At 44.8% G+C, this 19,968-nt stretch overlaps 8 protein-coding genes across 8 annotated transcripts; 5 read left to right on the top strand and 3 right to left on the bottom strand.

Annotated features, from left to right (window-relative positions):
• Positions 1-2,215: 2,215 nt before the first annotated feature.
• Positions 2,216-3,823, top strand: LOC128259712 (cyclin-H). The gene is made up of 5 exons (XM_052992260.1): positions 2,216-2,621; positions 2,916-3,117; positions 3,174-3,402; positions 3,462-3,573; positions 3,634-3,823. The coding sequence occupies exons 1-5, from the start codon at positions 2,308-2,310 to the stop codon at positions 3,749-3,751; spliced, it is 975 nt and encodes a 324-aa protein (XP_052848220.1). The 5' UTR covers positions 2,216-2,307; the 3' UTR covers positions 3,752-3,823.
• Positions 3,824-4,162: 339 nt separating this feature from the next.
• LOC128259793 (matrix-remodeling-associated protein 7) lies at positions 4,163-5,337 on the top strand. Its single transcript, XM_052992380.1, has 2 exons — positions 4,163-4,383; positions 4,441-5,337. Exons 1-2 carry the CDS (start codon positions 4,252-4,254, stop codon positions 4,813-4,815), a joined length of 507 nt encoding a protein of 168 aa, XP_052848340.1. The 5' UTR covers positions 4,163-4,251; the 3' UTR covers positions 4,816-5,337.
• Positions 5,338-5,943: 606 nt separating this feature from the next.
• LOC128259784 (eukaryotic translation initiation factor 2A) lies at positions 5,944-8,907 on the top strand. Its single transcript, XM_052992348.1, is given in 5 exon segments — positions 5,944-6,120; positions 6,292-7,456; positions 7,515-7,792; positions 8,129-8,398; positions 8,401-8,907. Coding segments are annotated over 5 exon segments (1,902 nt in total). The 5' UTR covers positions 5,944-6,080; the 3' UTR covers positions 8,550-8,907.
• Positions 8,762-9,328, bottom strand: LOC128259797 (small integral membrane protein 8). Its single transcript, XM_052992383.1, has 2 exons — positions 9,121-9,328; positions 8,762-9,053 (listed from the first exon to the last, which is right to left on the bottom strand). Exons 1-2 carry the CDS (start codon positions 9,217-9,219, stop codon positions 8,895-8,897), a joined length of 258 nt encoding a protein of 85 aa, XP_052848343.1. The 5' UTR covers positions 9,220-9,328; the 3' UTR covers positions 8,762-8,894.
• Positions 9,329-9,665: 337 nt separating this feature from the next.
• LOC128259791 (putative nuclease HARBI1) lies at positions 9,666-11,141 on the top strand. Its single transcript, XM_052992378.1, is given in 3 exon segments — positions 9,666-10,156; positions 10,214-10,577; positions 10,579-11,141. Coding segments are annotated over 3 exon segments (1,011 nt in total). The 5' UTR covers positions 9,666-9,986; the 3' UTR covers positions 11,056-11,141.
• On the bottom strand, positions 10,986-12,193 carry LOC128259792 (uncharacterized). The gene is made up of 3 exons (XM_052992379.1): positions 11,585-12,193; positions 11,192-11,529; positions 10,986-11,126 (listed from the first exon to the last, which is right to left on the bottom strand). Exons 1-3 carry the CDS (start codon positions 11,931-11,933, stop codon positions 11,109-11,111), a joined length of 705 nt encoding a protein of 234 aa, XP_052848339.1. The 5' UTR covers positions 11,934-12,193; the 3' UTR covers positions 10,986-11,108.
• Positions 12,194-13,024: 831 nt separating this feature from the next.
• Positions 13,025-14,718, bottom strand: LOC128259790 (uncharacterized). Its single transcript, XM_052992377.1, is given in 5 exon segments — positions 13,025-13,204; positions 13,263-13,496; positions 13,498-13,761; positions 13,763-13,961; positions 14,029-14,718. Coding segments are annotated over 5 exon segments (1,380 nt in total). The 5' UTR covers positions 14,580-14,718; the 3' UTR covers positions 13,025-13,072.
• A 449-nt stretch (positions 14,719-15,167) lies between these two features.
• On the top strand, positions 15,168-18,426 carry LOC128259783 (nucleolar protein dao-5). Its single transcript, XM_052992347.1, is given in 4 exon segments — positions 15,168-15,336; positions 15,549-16,562; positions 16,564-16,998; positions 17,734-18,426. Coding segments are annotated over 4 exon segments (1,989 nt in total). The 5' UTR covers positions 15,168-15,237; the 3' UTR covers positions 18,175-18,426.
• The last annotated feature ends 1,542 nt before the right edge of the window (positions 18,427-19,968 follow it).

Below are 19,968 nucleotides of genomic sequence, written 5' to 3'. Positions count from 1 at the left end.
TTACTTTATCGTGAATACAATATACCTTTTAGTCTACGAGTAATCGCCATTGATTTTAAATAAAGTCTCCATCCATTTTACCTCGCTACTCAGATCGATGAAAATAATATTAATAAATTGTATCTGGCGCTGCCAGATATTTGAGGTGTACTCTCAGCGAAAGTTCGTCAGGCCCTGTTGAAAAGAATAAAAAGCTTTGGCAGTTGGAGTTAGCAGAGCAAAGAGTTTTTTGTTTACCGATCCATTTTTATGTCTCTTTTGTTAAAAGGGTCCCAGAAAAAAGCTGCAATAATTTTTAAAAATTAAAATTAATAATTTAACAATAGTTAATATTGCACCAGCATCATATTTCGATAAAAGTTTCGAGCTGAGGTGTTGAACTTAAGGGGCCGCAAATGGCTCTTATAAGTTGAAAAAATCATATGCTAATAAGTAGTCTACGTTAAAAAAATTGTGTAGCGGAACATTTTTTGCTTTTGTAGCGGAAAAAATTTTTATTCGTCGAACTCGTCAACTGAAAAGGTGATCTTTTTATTAAAAGCTTTCTTATAGCTTTAAAAAGAAAAAACTCATAAAATTCAGAAAAATTAATGAAATCTTGATTTGAATCGATATTGTGGTTGATATAATTGAATGTTTAAAGATAGTTTTATTTAAATGTTGGCCGCGACTTCACCTTAAATGCTTCATCCACTTAGTCCAGTTTTGGACTTTTCAACTTTTTTTCCGGTATTGATCATTCACGGTCTAATAGCTTTAACTGTAAAAATTAGGGCTGCCAATAAGAGAGTTGCTAAAAAATCACCCTTTAGTTGTGTAAAAACCTTTATTTAAAAATCATTTTATTGTTTTCGTATATTCTTTTATTTTATTGTATATAATTTTTTAATTTTATTTATATTATATAAGGGCCTAGTAACACTTGGGTTGCTTCATAGCATCATTGCGTCTGTGGCTGGATGCATTTTTTCTACAAAGGTTTTGTATAGGCAGATAGAGATGCGAAAAAAGTGCGTCAAAGTGGATTTTGGGTTTTTGGATTTTTACCGATGATTACTCGATGTTTAAGCCTAGTACTCAGATCGACGAAAACAGTTTGCAGCCTAATAGCCTGATTCCATTACCGCATTAGTGGACTTTTTAAATGTGCCTGATTCTATTGGCGCATTGGCATTTAGCTAATGCTACTCCGACATGTGAGTGGCACGAGCAGCTGATCTAGGTTGATTTAAATAAATGCGCATTAGGCTAAATGCGTTTTAATGCGCCAATGGAATAAGGCTATTACTTTTGAAAATTCAAATCAAAAATAAATGAATTCAAAATCATGAATATTAGCAAGTTACGGATATATTTAATGCGCAGCAGGACAACCATAATGCGTCCGAGGCATTTGCCAACTTGGGCAACAAGAAAGGAAAGCTGATTGAAATAAATGAATTCAAAATCATGAATATTAGCAAGTTTACGGATATATTTAATGCGCAGCAGGACAACCATAATGCGTCCGAGGCATTTGCCAACTTGGGCAACAAGAAAGGAAAGCTGATGGTATTTTTGATGGGTTTGAAATGGAGACTACCAAAGTTTCTAAAATAGGATCCAGCAGTAATGCATTGTGGTACAGCAGAATTTTCAGTGTGCGCTCTTGTTTTCAGTCATTTTTATACAAAATAGATTTTATATTCGAAAGCAATCCAAAATTGCGCCAACCTGACATATAGAAAACAACTGTTGTAGTGGTGGAACGGTATTTTCCGTTGTTTTTTCTAAAAACGTTCGTGGCGAATGGTTTTTAATCGCATTTAATAGTCGCATTTATTTTAAATGCGGCATTTAACCTTATGGGATTCCCTGTGTAAATAAATGCGCATTAGGCTAAATGCGTTTTAATGCGCCAATGGAATCAGGCTATTAAATGCGACATTTTGGCCGTCAAAATAGCATTATGGATGACCTGCTGAGCACTAAAGATATCCGTAAACTCGCTCATATATATGATTTGTAATTCATTTCGTTTTGATTTGCGCCAATTTAAGAGTGAACAAACCCAAATCAATTGTTCGTGTCACTCACATGTCGGAGTAGCATTAGCTAAATGCTAATGCGCCATTGGAATCAGCCTATTATCCGCATTTATCGATTACAAGCCGATATAAGGTCCACGAATTCCCCTGCTATTTGGTTCGAAAAATATTCAGAAATTTCTCTTTGGTATTTTTTTGTGTCCTCCGCACGGTCTCACCATGCCGGCTTTGTGAGCAGTCCAGTTTCGTTTTCTTCATAACTCGCCAAATAATATGCAAAATGTATCCCGTGAGCTCGCAAAAGAGGTCCTGGACGTTCGCCAACGAGGGTCAGTTGGTGGCCTTTCGGGTGGAGCAGAACAACAAGTACATCGAGGACCATGAGGCAGAGGCGCAGGGCCGCGACCTTGAGGAGCATTTCCTCACTCCACCCGAGGAGCGCCTGTTGCTGAAGCAGTACGAGATTTACCTGTTCGACTTCTGCCGTCGCTTCGATCCACCGATGCCCAAATGCGTGGTCGGCACGGCTTTCAACTACTTCAAACGATTCTACTTGAACAACACACCGATGGACTACCACCCCAAGGAGATTCTGTAAGAATGCTCTTCAATTAAAGATGTTTTTCGGTCTTCAGTGTTATGGATTTTGTTTAAATTGGTTTGCATTTAATGTTGTCGGTAACGTCAGATTAATAGCTTTATTCACCACACAATAGCCTACTATTTAACAGTATATAATTCCAATTGCAAAGGTATAAAACGTTTACAAAGCTGAAATATTTTCAGCCTAAATGTGGAATATTTCATAATTTAAGATCCAAAAAACTGAAAATCCAAACATGTTTAGTTATGTTTTGAGATTGATATCAATGAAAAATGTCTTTTCAGAGCCACGTGTGTGTTTGTTGCCTGCAAAGTGGAGGAGTTCAACGTTTCCATTAACCAATTCGTCAACAACATCAAAGGCGATAGGAATAAAGCTACAGATATAGTCCTATCCAACGAGTTACTTCTAATTGGTCAGCTCAACTACTACCTCACCATACACAATCCATTTAGGCCCATAGAGGGGTTCCTAATAGATATAAAAGTGAGTTTTTAGAGTTGGCCTTGAAAGTCATATCCTATAATTTTTGCTGTTTTTAGACCCGCAGCAATATGCAAAACCCAGAGCGGCTACGACCACATATTGATAGCTTCATTGATTCCACTTTCTACACGGATGCCTGTCTTCTACACACGCCCTCGCAGATTGCACTGGCTGCTGTTCTTCACGCTGCCAGCAGAGAACAAGAGAATCTCGACAGCTATGTTACGGATCTTCTATTTGTTTCCGCCAGGGATAAGTTGCCCGGACTCATAGATGCCGTCAGAAGTAAGCTGATCTGCTAAGATAGCGGACCGTATAAAACTTTTTTATATTTTTTCTGACAGAAATACGAATTATGGTGAAGCAGTATCAACAGCCTGATCGGGATAAGGTTAAAGCCATCGAGAAAAAGCTCGATAGGTGCCGCAATCAGGCAAATAATCCGGATAGCGATCTGTGAGATAAATTATACGTTTCATAGTTAATGTTTCTAATAACATTTATATTTCTAAATAGCTATAAGGAACGCTTACGACGATTGTACACCGATGAGGATGATATACCCGCCGACGATGCATCATTCCATATAGCTGATGTAAGCTCGGATACATCTGCCATGAACATAAGTCAGTAGTTTTTAAAAATATTTATTATGATTGTTTTTCAGTGAATTTTTTTAAAATTAAAATATTTAAAAATATTAAAATCTTGAACCTGCCTTGTTTTGATTTAATATAATAACTTTAAAGCATTATAAAAATAACTACGAAGTTTTAATAAACATTATTTGGCTTAATCCTTTAACCTTAAGGTCAGTACTAACAGGATACTCATATGTCAGCCTTAGGATACAGTTATAATAAAACCATACAACTATGATAAAAGATATCAAAACCGATCAAGTGATTTTTTAACTTGAAAAAGTGTATAAAAAAGATTAAAAATTAAACAAACTGACAATAACAACGAACAGCTGTTTTAAATGTAGTGTGGCAACGCTCGAGCTAACGTCCAATGGAATGGCAAGGGATTTCCAAAAATATTGTTGGAATATTTTGCTTGCAGTCAACGGTCACTCTGCCTCATAAAGAAAACAACAAAAACGGAATTAAACAAGTTAAGAGGAAAAACATTATGCAGGATATGATCCCCTCGCTGGACGTCCTCTTCCTTGGACTACCAGGACACTATTCTGTAGCGCTAATCACTTTGCTCCTCTGTGTTTTAATTGCTCTCTATTTCGCCAACTTCTTCAAGGACAAAACAGTGGGTGTTTCCCAAAATAATAGCGTTTCCTAGAATACTTTTACTATTCCCTTGCAGGAACTGGAGGATGAAGGACTGGGAGCTGACGAGCCACGCGATGAGGAGGATTCCGAGCCAAGGACACCTCAGGGGGAGGAAACCGACGACGATGAGGCTTACGAGGAGAACTCCACTGAAAGCGATGTTGAGTTCGTCGAGGAACAGCAGCACGGCCGAAACTACAACCACCTGATGGGCCAGTTCAAGGCCAAGAGGCTGCAGCACAAGATGGAAAAGACCTTGACTCCCAGCCAGATTGAGGAGGAGCGCCGAATAGAGCGAGAGCAGCTGGCGGCCATTTTCGACCTCCTGCGCAAACAGGAGGCGGAACTAAACCTCCAGGATCGCATCAGCGACCAGGATCTCAAGCAGCAGGTTCGGCTCTACCGCTGAAGTGGAGGGAAACAAAAGCTCAGCTTACCTGAAAGCAGAAACTAGTGTGATCTATAAGTTAAATGTTCAAATGTCCCAGTTTTGCTGTTACCATATGCCGCTCACTTATAGTAAGGCCATCCTTAAAAAAACTAGTTTTAGGAGTTCATTTCTTAAATGGTTAACTTCATTTAAAAGTTAAAACCAATTCCTTAAGTCCTCTATGTATTTTTAATTTAAGTTAACTACGTATTTATTTATATATTGTAGTAAGTGAGCGTTATATGATTTTTCTTACCTTAAAGTGAAGTTTATATCAGCTTGAAAACACAAAAATGTATATTTTTCAATTTTACAAGCGTTTTCACTTTAAACTAAGATCTAAAAAAACAGCCTATATGTATATAGCTATAGCAAAACTAAAGTATTTTCGTATAATTAGTTGCCAAATCAGTTGGTTAGTTTTAAATTGTACTTACATAGTTTTAGTTTAATTAAAAAAAGAACTTGTTGAATAAAGAATTTGAAATGCTATATAATCCGGGCTCTGTCTGCAATAAATTGCATTGCTGAACATAATTGCCAAAAGCTGAGTTATTAAATATTTCAAAGAGGTTCTGAAAAACTTTGAGCTTAATTGAGCTCGGTTTTTCGATTGACTCTCTGACGAAACCCGGATCTAAATTTGTGAGATAAGTTGATTCAAGTGATTTAAATTGTTAATTATTTTAATTTTTAAAACTAAAGTATAGTTATAGGTTGGGATTTTTTAGAAACATACTAATTTATTCCAAGACTCTAGAGGCCACCACTGGACTCACGCTGTTTAAGCAACAGTTGCATTATATTATATTATATTTAAGCATTGTTACCGAAAGAAGATAACTACAAAACTGTAAGGGTTTTGATTACTACATGGTTTTAAGACCCTGTTAAAAATGATAAGGAACAGAAAACATCGGCTATCAACCCACCTTTGGTTGAGCCTGAAATGACGTGTCAGTTTCAAAATTATTAGTACTAAAATGGTTTTAAATTCACGTGGAGCAGATATTTTGTTGCAGTTCTAAATACGTTCGGTTTGGTTTGGTTGATTGTTAAACGTGTCGTTGTGGCGCCAATGCATGTTGACTATCGTTTATCGATACACCACGTACACGGCAACCGTGTGTGTCCACACACAAATCCGTTGACCAACACTGACTGCAGCAGAACACGGCAGACGGCAAAAACAACAACAACAACATCGTGTTCCTGTGTGTGTGTCCGTGTGAGATTGGAAGACAATGGCTGCAGCTGCGGATCTGGTTGTTCCTACCCTTGCCAGTGAGTATAGTCGCGACTTAATCCTGACCAAAAGACCTCCAAAATGTGTGGGAGTCTGTGGGGCATCAAAGGCATCCACTTTTTTTGCGCGCGGCAAAGGGAGAAGCCCCGAACGTGCGACCTCGTGTTTCCACCTGCTAATCGAGGCCGAATCTTGAATCTCATTCACAGTTCGCTCTAGCGTGGCCGTGGAATTGTGGTCCTCGGCGGGCTCCAAGCAGCCCTACGAGCACAAGCCCCATCTGCCCCGCGAGGAGACGAAGAGCTCGCGCTCGATCTGCTTCAGCTCCGACGGCCGGTACTTCGCCTTCTCCAACGGCCAGGAGGTCAAGGTGCTGCAGGCAAGCCAGGACAGCGCCGCCAGCTGGCCGGTCAAGTGCGTCCTGCCCAGGCCCAAGGCCTTCTACCTCCAGTTCTCGCCACGTGGCAGTTACCTGTGCACCTGGGAGCACTATGCCATCACAAAGGACCGACCGGAGGGCTCGCCCAATCTGCTCGTCTACGAGGTGGCCACCGGCGCCGAGGTGTTCGCCATCGTTCAGAAGAACCAGACCGACTGGCAGCCCTCCTGGTCGGCGGACGAGTCCATCTTCGCCCTGGTCGTCGGAGGCGAGGCTCTCTTCTATGACCTCGGCGAGGGAACCGACAAGGGGTTCGCCACCACGTCGCGCAAGATCGGTGGCAGTCGCGGCGGAATGCTGTCGCTGGGCCCCGGCAACTGTCCGCCCTTCCTGGCCTTCTACACGCCGGGCGCCAAGGGGGCGCCCTCCATGTGCAAGCTGTACAAGTACCCGGCACTTGGCCAGAACCAGACCGTCGCCTGCAAGAGCTTCTTCCAAGCGGACCGCGTCGAGATGCTGTGGAACAAGCGCGGCAGCGGACTGCTGCTCCTGACCAGCACGGAGGTGGACAAGAGCGGCGCCTCCTACTACGGCAACCAGGCGGTGCACTTCATGGCCACCAAGGGCGACACGTGCTCCGTGCCCCTCTCCAAGGAGGGTCCGGTGCACTGCGTCAAGTGGAGTCCCAAGGCAACTGAGTTTGTGGTCGTCTACGGGTTCATGCCCTCCAAGGCGGCCCTCTACAACCTCAAGTGCGATGTGGTCTTCGACTTTGGCGAGGGTCCGCGCAACTGCGCCTACTTCAATCCGTTCGGCAATCTCATTGTGCTCGCCGGCTTCGGCAACCTGCCCGGTGCCGTCGAGGTGTGGGATGTGTCCAAACGCGAGAGGCTGGCGAACCTCAAGTGCGCCGACACCACGGTCTTTGAGTGGCATCCCAACGGGGAGTGGTTCGTCACGGCCACCACGGCGCCCAGGCTCCGCATCAGCAATGGGTAAGTGGATCTCAAGTAATCGTCTTTATAACGCTAACGAAATAAAAACCTCCTGCAGGTTCAAGGTGTACCACTACTCGGGAGCCCTGCTGCACGAGACCATGTGGCCGCAGGGCCAGGAGCTGCTAGGCATCGAGTGGCAGCAGTTCGCGGACAAGACGTTCAGCGAGCCCAAGATCACCAAGGCCAAGCACGAGGGCATCAAGTCCAGCCAGCCGGAGGCCAGCAAGAAGGCCTACACACCGCCCCATCTGCGGCTGCTGAAGGAGGGCAAGAATCCGGAAAAGTACCTGCCCCAGCCGAGTGTTCCCGGACTAGCGCCGGCGGCAGCAGCAGGTAATGCGACGCGCCAGTTTTGGCACAGGCAGTACGACCTGGACAATCCGATCATGCGGCGGAGCGAGCAGGGCCAGTGCCAGCTGGTGGTGGGCAATGGGCGCGAAGGTCCGCCGGCTACCGGGACCTCGACCAGCCGTCCCAACCGGCGCTACCGGCCCTACCAGCACAAGCGCTACTAAATTCACAGACTCACGCAGTTCCTCAGCTCCTTTCACCCCTTCCATACACACATTCTGTACTAACATGCCAATTAGGATTAGGGATTGACGCGGCCGTAAGTAGGGTCGGCTGTGTGTTTGCTAATTGCTGTTTGCATTTCTATTCCGCCTGCAGGTGGTGCCAATGGAAACAAGAGGAACAACAAGAACAAGCCCCGGAGCGCTAGGAAGGATGTCATCGTTGTAAACGGCGGCGATGCGGATTGTGCCGCGGCCGAGGTCGCTGAACCAGCTGCTCCGGCTGCTGTGTCTGTGGCCGGAGAGGAGCCGAGGCAGCAGGCCACTCCCAGACAGAAACACCAGCAGGACAACGCGGCCGATCAGCACCAGAATCCGCAGGGAGAGGGCCAGGCCAATGGCCAGAACATCAGCGAGAAGGACCGCAAATACGCAGCGTCGCCAAGAAGCTGTCGGACATCAAGAAGCTGAAGGTGCGCCGCAGCCAGGGCGAGACCTTGGAGCTGAACCAATTGAACAAGATTAAGATGGAAGCACGGTACCTGGACGAGCTCAAGGCTCTCAAGTTGTCGGCCTAGGGAGACGATGATGGCAACAACGACAACGACGTCGACGGCGGCGAAGAAGGACGAAGAAGCGAGGAGTAATTGCTCTTGTGATTGTGATACACCACCTACTCTCAGCTCCACTCCGTGTTCACCTCCAGTCCGTCCCCTTCCTGCTGTTTAACGCTCACTTTGCGGCCCCCATTTGCCGCAATAAGTTTCTAGTTAAAAAAACATTTTTCTACTATTGTGATTTCTAAACTATTTTTTGGCAAAAAAACATACAGTAACTCCCAAACAAAACAAATTTATGTACCAAATTGTGCTACCGAGTAAATAAAGATGTTTCCACCAAGATCGCTGTTCCGCCAGGTGGACTTACTGCTCCCAATTCGACTTCTTCTTGACGAATTTCTCCTGCCCGTTCTCCTGGACGGCCACATAGTAGCCCAGACTTTCGTACTTGTAGCGCATGTAGGCAATGTAGCCGAATACCCCGGCAAAGGCGGTCAGTCCCAGGCCCATGATGATTTTGTTCTGCCAAAGTAGTTGAGGATTATTATATATGTACATAGTTGCTTAGTTCACTCATATAATGGCCTACCGGTTTCGTGTACAGCTCAAAATTGATCAGCCGGAAGACCCCGGTGCTTCGCATGGATCGGATGCCATCGCCCGGATTCTGTTGCTTTCCCTCGCTCATCGTGTCCGTGTACTCCACTCAGTCGCCAGTTAATTTATTGCACAATGAATTTGTAAATATAAACATGTGAATAAGTTGGAGCATTGTGCGGGCAGTGTGACCGTTGCAGGCCAAAATACCACTAATGTGGGATACGGTGAAGCTTGACCTGCGGTTAAAAACCAAAGTAAAAGGACTTATTTTGTATCTCTAGGCCATCAAGAGATGTAGGGGCCCTTTTTGCTACTACATAAACTTAAGGGTCTTTTAGGACTTAAAACAATTTTTGAAATTTTCAACGATTGAATCTCAGATTTGCTGAAATTCGGTCAGCTGTTCGTCAGCTGTTCCATACAAATCCAACTGGAAATTTCAGCAATTCAGCAACCAATTTATGTTGAACTGCTGAAAAGTCAGGGTAGTCGCGCTTTTCTACTAAAATTAAGAAGGCAACACTGGTCCCAACATGAAAGTAATGAAAAAATATGTGCAAATATAAAAGTTTAGACAGCTTGTTTATAAATCCATTAGTTTAAATTACTGCTGAATTTTCAGAAATTCAGGGATTTGGTCGTTTGCCAGTTCTTTTGGCTAATAATTTGTTACTAGAAATTACTCCAAAAAACTGTTTTTTATACGTGGATTCATTTACTTTTTTTTAACGAAAATTTACCCAAATCAATTATGGAATCCCCCCAATGAATAAGAGAAAACAATTTTATTTGGCGTAAATTTAAACGAAATGAATTTGAGTCGCGCTATTTACCTAAACTCACTTGAAGACTCTGATGAAGAATTGGAGATTACGACATCGTAAGCCCCGGGTATACCAAACGAGGCCCAACTTTTTGGAGGATATGGACGATGATGAGTTTATAGCTAAATTCCGGGTTTCGAAGGCTACTTGCTCGATGCTTTTACAAAAAATAGGAGGGAAGATGGAGCACCTGACATCCAGGTCTGTTACATTTTGAACTGCGAAAGAAACCCATTTTAACGCTATAAATCTGCATAGAAACTACGCTCTGAGTCCGGAGGACAAACTATTGTTGGCCCTACGATACTATGCCTGTGGAAAGTTTTTAGTGACCCTCGGGGACTTCTGCAAAGTGAGCACATCCTCCGCTTGTCGAGCCGTAAAAGAGGTTTCCTTCAACATTGCCGCCATGTCCAGGGAGTACATCAAGTTTGGCGATCCCGATGACGTTGTGGAAGGACTCCAAAAGCTGTCCAATTTTCCTAATGTGATGGGGGCCATTGGGTGCACCCACATTCGGATCAAATCCCCAGGGCAGAGAGAAGATGAGGAATACCGCAACCGGAAAGGCCACTTCACATTGAAGGTCCAGGCCGTTTCCAGTGCGCAGTTGATTATCCAATGATTTGGTGGCCAGGTGGCCTGGCTCAACCCCAAACAGCACCATCTTCGAAAACAGTCGATTGAAACAGCGATGGGAAAGCGGTGAATTCGAAAATAGTGTTCTTCTGGGCAATGGCTACAAGTCAAGCAAGTACATGATGACCCCCGTTGCTAAGCCCACCACGGAGGCGGAAAAACGTTACAATGAGTCCCAGATCGCCACTGTCAACATAGTTTCCAGGTGTTTTGAGGCTTGGAAACGACGGTTTCCGGTTCTGTCCTACGGAATGCGCATCCATGTTGATACTGCCAAAGTGGTCATCGTTGCCTGTGCGGTGCTCCACAACATAGCCATCCAGGAAAAAGATCCACTGCCCCCCAAGGATGAGGATTCGTCACCGGAGTCGTTTGGGGATGACGAGGAAATCGATGACATAGTGGATGCCTCCGATGGGTTTCACAGAAACGATTTCATTATTAAGTATTTCGATAGGTAATACAAAAATAGAATAGGTCTATTAGTCTTAGAGTAAATTGAGATTAGAGAACATCAATCCTTTGGAGCATCCTGCAAAGTAGCAATAAGCAGAAGTATTTAATAACATTAGCACTCAAATCAATTTCAATGCTTACAGAGAGTTTTTGTTTTTTTTCAGCTATTTCTAAGCAAAGTAGCTCGCGTTTCGCACTCAAGGTTGCCATTTCCTCCAGATGCTTTTCCTGTGCTCGAATATTTTCCTGCTCGTAGAAAGTACGCTGTGCCCTGATCAATCGCAATTTTTCCTCTTCCAATAGACTGCTCATTTCACATCTTTTGGGTCCTGTTCTGGCAGACGGACTTCTAGGTGGTGCAACCAGTGTCGAATTCCTTGTCTTGGAAGCCACATTCTCATCAGAGTTCTCCTCAATGAAATCGATCAAATCCACATAAGATCCCGAAGGACCCTCCGACGGCGTCTCAGTCATAACACCTGGAAGGCAAATGAAGGCGTTGTCTTTAGCAGCAATTAACCAATCAAGACTTACAATCACTGTCAGAGTTTTCGCCACCCGTGTCGTCATCTCCAAGTATTGCCTTGAGTTTTTCGGAAACGGAAATTGTGGGCGGCTGCCATTGGGGAAGCCCACCGCTCAGTTTCTTTTTTAAACTCTCGTACTTGGCTCTTAAGCTGTGACCGGAGCGCTTAATCCCAGATTTGATCGAATAGGTGGCCGCCAGATTTTCCCAGGCTAACTCCTTTGCTTTCCAGGTCACAGAGTCGCATCTTTTATTTTCGAAAATCTTTCTCTGCTCGGCGGCTAAAGTGATGAGCAAAAACTCTTCGTCCGTACTAAAATTTTGACCCCGCTTGAACTGGTTTCTATGCCTCTTCATTTCCAGTATTGTTGATCATCGACATACATATGTACATACATATGTACATAGGTGTAGAGTTCACACCTACGTCCTGAAGTCCGCAAGATCCAAATATGTTTGAGAAACTGCACTTAACCTCCAGGTTGACATAAAAGTAGTGGTTATTTGCTCTGATATGCACATATGTCTATGGTTTTGGTAAACTAACAAAATCCATGTCGGAATGTGTAACAGCTGCAGTTAAGACTCTATCTGTTAGTTAAGTTGAAACAGATGTTGTTTTGCCGTTCACGATAAATATTTTAGTATGGGTATTCTTGCATAGCTATTTTTTTGGCTATCACCAGCTTAAGTTTGAATTATTGCTTAAATTATTGCCTTCTCGGTTTTAATAAACTTTTTTTTGTCCTTTAAAAATATTCCTTAAAAATTTCAAGCCACAATTTCCAAAACTCTGGAAGTTATTGTTGATTTTCGGGGGAAGCTCCTGGAGACCTTTAAAGTACAGGTTGTTTTCTCAAAACAAAGTTTTAGGATAAGTGGGTGTTTTTATAAGATGAAATTAATAATATTCAATTTAACATTCTTTTTATAGTACAATTTACATATTTTTTTATTTATACTAAACGCGAAAAAAATAGATTTTCTGTCAAGTTTTTGTTGTTTCTATGTAGTCACTTCTTGTTTTTCAAAATGTTTTTATAGCTTTCCACTAATCGAACGAGGATATGATCCTTCTTAAATAGCAGACTTCATTTAAGCAATCATGTGTTTGACAGTAGAAATAACACAGTTATTTATTAACGTTCAGTTAAATTACCGGTTAACAATTGCTTTTGTTGGTCAGGTGGCTAATTGTTAAATCGCACATACATTTTAAATTGACAATGAGAAACCGTCCCTAAAACTTGATTCTTTAGTACCGGTTACTCAATAAAAAACTTCAAAAGTTTTATTAAAAAAAAAATGCAGTGTCAGTCAACTTTTGTCTGGCACTGGTTAGATAAAAAAAAATGTAGTCTCGAAAAAAAATGCATATTTAAAGAGAGAGGCAGTCCTATCTAAGCTGCACATTCCTCAAAACTGGGAATAATAAAAAATGTTGATGTTTTGTGCAACATAATATTTAATAATAAATATTTATTATATTATTTAATTTACATATTTAGAGGGCAGTCAAATTCAAATTGATAGCCGCGGTCCACAAAGCTCAGACCCCGCTCCGAACCGACGGGAAAGTCAGCTGTGAACACAATATATCCCCGATATTCCGGAGAACTTTTGAGATTCTACAGTGGATAAGACCATTAGAGAGAAAAAGAGCAAGACAAGCTGTGAAATACCTACCGCTTTATCCACAAAATCCTCAAAGCCACTGAGCTCATAGTAGAGCAGCAGCGGCGGCGACCGTCCAAATCCTGGCTTTTGTTTATACGGCTCTCGCTGCTTAAGGACACTGAGGGCGCGGGGCAGAAATTTCGGCGTAAGATCGCGACAGTAGGACACGTCCAGGTGTTCCAGTCTTGGACAGAGCTCGACGAATCTGACCAGAATGTCGTCGCTCAGATGGCTCCAGTTGCGGAAGGCAGAGCAGCTGAAGGTCTGTCATACAGGTGTAGCGCTCCAGGTAGTCGGCCGCATGGGTCCAGCTGCAAATGGCCAGGCGCTTAAGCCTGCGATGCGGCCAAATGGGCAGCTTCTCATCCCAGCCCGGTTCCAGGGGCATATAGTAGCCGTCCACGGCAAAGCCCACGATGTCCGTGGCCTTGCGCTCCATGATCTCGTAGAACTCGCCGACCTCGCGGATCTTGTGGTCGTAGCTATCCGGGCTGACCATCGGTGGTATAGTGCCACTCGTTGTCCAGCAGCACGACCAGTTGCCGGAGGGAAGGCAGCTCCAGAATTGCCGGCAATATGGGCTTTAAGGTGGCCAGATTCAGCTTGAGAACGGAGAGCTTCCTGAGGCTCTGCACACAGTTTCCCAGCTGCAGCTTGCTGATCATGTCGTATGTCCGAATGTCCAGAACCCGAAGGTCGTGCAGCTTGCTGTGGGGCAAGTAAAAAGAAAGAATGAGCGAGTTGCTAACAGTCAGTACTTTAGATCTCTACTCACTGACACACTTCGTCCAAATGCTCCTGCTGCAGCTCGTAGGCCTTGTGCTGGTCCTCGTAAAGGTGCAACTCCTGCAGATGCTGGAAGTGGGACAGATACCGCCCGTCAATGGGCGTGGTGAGGCGCAACTTGCGCAATCCCGGCAGCAGCTGGGCCAGCTTGCGAATGCTCCGGTTCGAAGGGTAACAGTCGACGTCCTCGGGATCGTAGTAGAAACTTGCCACCAGGGGCAACTCCGCGATGTGCATTTCGTCCAGGTCCTTCAGCAGGGCGCACAGACAGCTGCTCACGCACATCTCCCTGATGTGCGGCCGCATCTGAGTGAGGAAGTAGACCAGATCCTCGTAGTTGGGCAGCAGTTCCCGCCACTTGTCCAGATCCAGTTGCTCGTAGGCACGGCTGGTGCGCCACTTGGCCAGGGAGATATGTCGCAGTCGCTGGCAGGTCCGCGCGAAGGACACTTCGGTCGGCAGGTCTTGCAGGCGGTCGAAGATCTCGTCCAGACAGTCGTCGTTTAGTCGCAGGATTTGGCAAACCGCCTCCGCAGCCATGGCGTGGCGAGATCTCGTTACCGGATCCGGAGCAGCAGTAGTCTTGGTAAAACACTCGATTCTAAATACTTCCACACAACGCAACCCAATTGAATAACAAACAAAAATACATTACCCCCCTCAGTGTGACCGCACCCGGAGCGCCTTAATATACCGAAAAAAAACGGAAAAGGTCTCACGACACTTGTTCTTTATTTATTGTTTTATTAAAAACGCACATTTTTCAATTCGAATTAGGGACAAAGAAAAAACTGGGAACATATCAAACTCTTACTTACATTACCATTGTCTGTTCGGGCTTAATAGTAATTTACATATGCATTTCCTTTAATACGTTAATTTGTTAATATTAACTTATTCAATATAAAAATATAAATGGATCTAAATATATATTTATATCTCTTAGTAAAAAACTTGAAAATTTTTTAAGCATCTGTATTGTCGTTTTTCTCGTAACGGATGTCTACTGTACTACAAGTGTTGCAAAACGTGTAGAGGCCAGATAGTGCAGGGTGGCCAGACCGTGTGACCGTCGGCTTAAGTTGCCAGACCGTTTAACTGACAAAACACGTGTGTGTGCGCATTCTTTTTTGTGTGAACGAGCGTGCGGCTAGGAATTAAACGCGGATCGAAAATAAGAAGAATAGTTGAAACAATCATGACGGACCTGCTGAAGATCACTGATGCAATCGTTCTGGAGTACCTGCAGTCCAAGGACAAGAACCTGGCCAAGGTTTACCAGCAGAAGACGAAGGCGGTGAGTTTCGGTGCAAGGCGGCAAGTGCAATGTGTCCGCTTTGGATGCACTAAAAACCTGTGACGTCTGCCTCCGCAGGGCAGGACTAAGAAGCCGGTTTTCTGTTCACTACATCAGTTGCTTCGTGCCCCGTCCACCTGCCCATGCCCATCTGAACCACGTCTGTGACCACGTGTTCGCTAACCAACAACTTTCCACTTTTCCTCCCACAGGCCAGCGTAGCTAAGAGCACGCCAAAGCTGACAGAGATTGTGCAGTTCTACCAGACCAAGAGCACCACCAAGATCCCGGCCATCAAAGCGACGGCGGCTAACAGCAGCGATGAGAGCGACTCCGACTCCGATGCGGAAGAGGCCCCCAAGAAGCCAGCAGCAGCGGCTCCACTGACCAACGGCAAATCCGCCAAACCGCAGGCCTCTAGCAGTGAGGACAGCAGCTCCGAGGAAGAGAAGAAGCCAGCGGCAAAGGCCACTCCGGCCAAGGCAGCCCCAGCCGCCAAAAAGGCAGATTCGTCCAGCGAAGACAGTTCGTCGGAAGACGAGGCACCCAAAAAGGTAGCGCCAGCAAAGGCGGCTCCCGCCAAGAAGGCAGCCTCCAGCAGCGAGGACAGCGATTCCGATGATGATAAGAAGCCAGCAGCAAAGGCTCCGGCCAAGGCAGCCCCAGCCGCCAAAAAGGCTGCTTCCTCCAGCGAAGACAGTTCTTCGGAAGACGAGGCACCCAAGAAGGCAGCGCCAGCAAAGGCGACTCCCGCCAAGAAGGCAGCCTCGAGCAGCGAGGACAGCAGTTCCGAGGAGGAAAAGAAACCAGCGGCAAAGGCCACTCCGGCCAAGGCTACTCCGGCTAAAAAGGCTGCATCCTCCAGTGAGGACAGCGACTCCGACGACGAGCCAGCCGCTAAGAAACCTGCGGTCCAGGCTGCCGCTAAAGTTGCCGCTAAGCCTGCCGCTTCCAGCAGCGAGGACAGCGATTCCGATGATGATAAGAAGCCGGCAGCAAAGGCTCCGGCCAAGGCGACACCAGCCAAGAAGGCTGCTTCCTCCAGTGAAGACAGCTCCTCGGAAGACGAGGCACCCAAGAAGGCGGCTGCACCAGTCAAGTCCACGCCGGCCAAGGCTGCTCCCGCCAAGAAGGCTGCAAGCTCCAGTGAGGAAAGTTCGTCGGAAGACGAGGCACCCAAAAAGGCTGCTGCCACGCCAAAGCCCACACCAGCGAAGAAGGCCGGACTCATCCAGTGACGACAGCGACTCGGATGAGGCTCCTAAGAAGCCGGCAGCCAAGCCTGCTGCAAAGGCTGCTCCTGCCAAGAAAGCAGACTCCGAGGACTCTTCTGACGATAGCGACAGCTCTGAGGACGAAAAGCCTGCCAAGGCAGCTGCTCCCAAGGCACCGGCCAAGGCCGCCGCCTCGAGCAGCGAGGACTCTAGCGACGATGAGGCGCCTGCGGTGAAGCCAACTGTCAAGAAGACCGCTACCCCCGCCAAGGCGCAGGAAAGCAGCAGCAGCGACGACTCTGGCGAGGAATCCGGCGAGGTGAAGCCCAAGGCGTTGGCCAATGGCGGAGCAAAGCCCGCGCAGAAGCGCAAGTTCAGTGGTGGTGACCAGGACGACGCTACTCCCAACAAGAAGTACAACAACTTTGTCAAATCGGGAGATCAGCAGGTGAGTCAGTTTATTTTATTTTCAGGGCATTAAGTAGTGCTGATGCGCAGTCCTGAATTCTGGATTAGTTTCCTAAACAAGAGAAGTTTGGGTTATCCGACAGATTTTAAGTTAGTCGTCAGAGATATCTGGAACATGCTGGGTAAAGCAGTTTATTTGTATTAAATTATTAGCCTGTTAATTACGAGTTAAATGCATTTATAACGAATGATTAGAATATGGTCAAATCGAACATAAGGTTTGGATTCCAAAGTTTTTTACACCTTGTCCGAATCCTGTGAAGACAGTTGATTTTGTATATGTTTACCATTCGCAGAACAATAGTTTCACCTCCACACCCAACAACAACAATAGCTGGAACAATCAGTCCAACAACAGCGGAGGGGGAAGTGGCCGGAGACGGTCACCCTTCCGGCGGGTTCGCACCGAGGAGGTGCTCGTGGACAGCCGTGTCCAGGACATGTCTTTCGAGGCGAAGGTGAGTGCCGCAGTGGATTTGAGTCGCGCATCTGGGTGTGTGTGTGTCTGTTTGGGGAGAGGGCTGAGGGAGCAGGCCGAAATGGGGGGGTAGGGTTTTCCGAGAGGCCGAGAAGAGGGTGACACACAAATTAGCATGTTGCGCCGCGTAGAAAACTCAAATCACTTGTGGCACTTTCCAGTTACCCATTTTGAACTTGCATTTCAAATCGTTGCTAATTTGTGGTTTGCCCTCTTTGGCGTTTCTCTCCCTTTCAGGACGGCGGCTTCAAGAAGCACAACAACGGTCGTGGCGGCCGGGGCGGATCCGGGTTCGCCGGACGTCCGGATCGCAGCAACTGGGAGACCAACAAGAATAACGGCGAGGATGGCGGCGAGGGAGGCGGCTTCAAGAAGATTGGCGATCGCAGGAGCTTCGGAGGCTTCGACAACAACCAGCGCGGTGGACGCGGAGGACGAGGCGGCGGCGGCGGCGGACGTGGAGGAGGAGGAGGCGGCTTCGGCGGACGCGGAGGTGGTGGCCGTGGAGGCGGTGGTGGCTTCGGCGGACGTGGTGGAGGCGGCCGTGGAGGCGGCGGCGGCTTTGGCGGACGGGGAGGCGGTGGCCGTGGGGGCGGTGGACGTGGCGGTGGATTTGGTAACAAGTCCTTCGACTCGTCGGCGCCCAAGCCAAACAAAAAGATCACGTTCGACAATTAGAGTTAGTTTAGTTAGCACCTCCCACCCGTAAACACACACACAAACACATCCTTGATGCAGTAATGTTGTTATCGACTAACCTGTTTATATTATTTGTAAACCACGATAGAAAAACGCTGCCGGCTCTTGGGGCGAGCGGGCCAATAAGGACCTGAAGCACACGCGCGGCAAGTCCTTCAAACACGAGAAGACCAAGAAGAAGCGTGGCAGCTATCGAGGCGGCCAAATTGACACGGGAGTCAATTCAATAAAATTTGACTAGATTTATACATACACTATGAAATAATCAATATTCTAAAGGATACGTTTAGTCTGTAAGCAAGCTGAGTAACTATGTAGAATAGTTTCTTTATGCAATACTTTCGCCAACATGTAAAGTCTTTCCAAACTTTTGATTTGATTTAAAAAAGTCCTTTGCTCTTATATCCTAAGTTTTAATTTGAATTTGATCAATGCGAACTGGCGGTCAATAAAACCGTGACCTACCTACTTCTTTAGCCATCTTTTTCCTCATCCAAACTAGTGCTTATTATTGCTATAGCGGATAAAACCCTTTCTTTTCCTGATCAATCTGGATGTAACCGGAAGACCTATGCTGACTTTTTATAAACCTTTTTAGACTTAAATCCTTAACCATTCTACTATCACCTTTATTTAACTAGTTTTGAAAGGTTTACAAAAAAAATCCAAAAGGATACGAACTAAAGGATTTGCCAGACGCTTGGGTTAAACGAAGGGTTGTAATTCCGACTAGTGTTTAAGCTATTCATTTGTGGTGATAACCAGATTTCGGATTCCAGTTGTAAAATTGTAATATCCCTTCAGAACTTCAATATGTAAAAGAATAAATCACAAATTTGTCGAAACCGGCAAGTAATAAATTTTAGTTCAAATTAAGTAAAAGGAAAAAAAAAAATTGTAGTTTTAATGAAAGTTTTAAAATTGAATGATGTAGGTCCAGAAGTATTATTAAATTAATAATCAGAGGGGACCTCTGTTATTCAATTGTATATCAATGCATATGGCTCATTTCACATTAATTCGAATTTAGAAGTGCATTAAAAGCATTTGGTACGAGTTCTGTATCGCACAAATGCAATACGTACTCTCTTGTTTATTACTATATAATGCGTATGCTTCTATACCAAACAAAATTTGAATTGGGATAACACAGTAATAGCGTTTTTGAATTTACGTTTACTTTAATTCAAAACGGACTTGAAAGATTGTTATATAAATTAATCGATGGCAACTTCATGATATGTTCGGACCATTTTTATATTATTAAAAGCGTATTTCGGAAGTAATAATTACTTTATCTTCAGTAATATTTTTAAAATAAAAACAGCGTTTATATGTCGTTTCAATGAAAACTATATGATGAAGTCGTCCGATCTCGAAATGTAACCCACCTTTAATATATCGAAGATCTCGATTATAACACCCATTTCGAAACTACTAAGCACAATTCGATAAAAATAAACAACTATGCGCTATCATATCGGTTATTGATTATGCCAATGCCAAAACATTTGGTTGAGATGAGTTTTTAGGGAAAAATATTATGAAACAATCGACCCGAATATAATTTTACACAAAAGAAAAGTCCTTACGGAAACTCATTTGAATTTACATAGTAAATTTATTATGGTTTCTATAGCGCATAAGAAATGCAGTGTAAAGACTTTTTTATCGTTTTGAATTTTAAATGTTTATTAATATGAATTTGATGCTTACGTTATATGTCTAGGTGATGTTTCACATTTAGTAATCAAAATGTATTGTCAAGTGTTT

The sequence above is a fragment of the Drosophila gunungcola genome, assembly GCF_025200985.1.
Source record: "Drosophila gunungcola strain Sukarami chromosome 3L unlocalized genomic scaffold, Dgunungcola_SK_2 000009F, whole genome shotgun sequence".
NCBI lineage: Eukaryota > Metazoa > Arthropoda > Insecta > Diptera > Drosophilidae > Drosophila > Drosophila gunungcola.
Note: the sequence above shows the minus strand (reverse complement) of the source record. Positions and strands in the feature narration are given on the sequence as shown.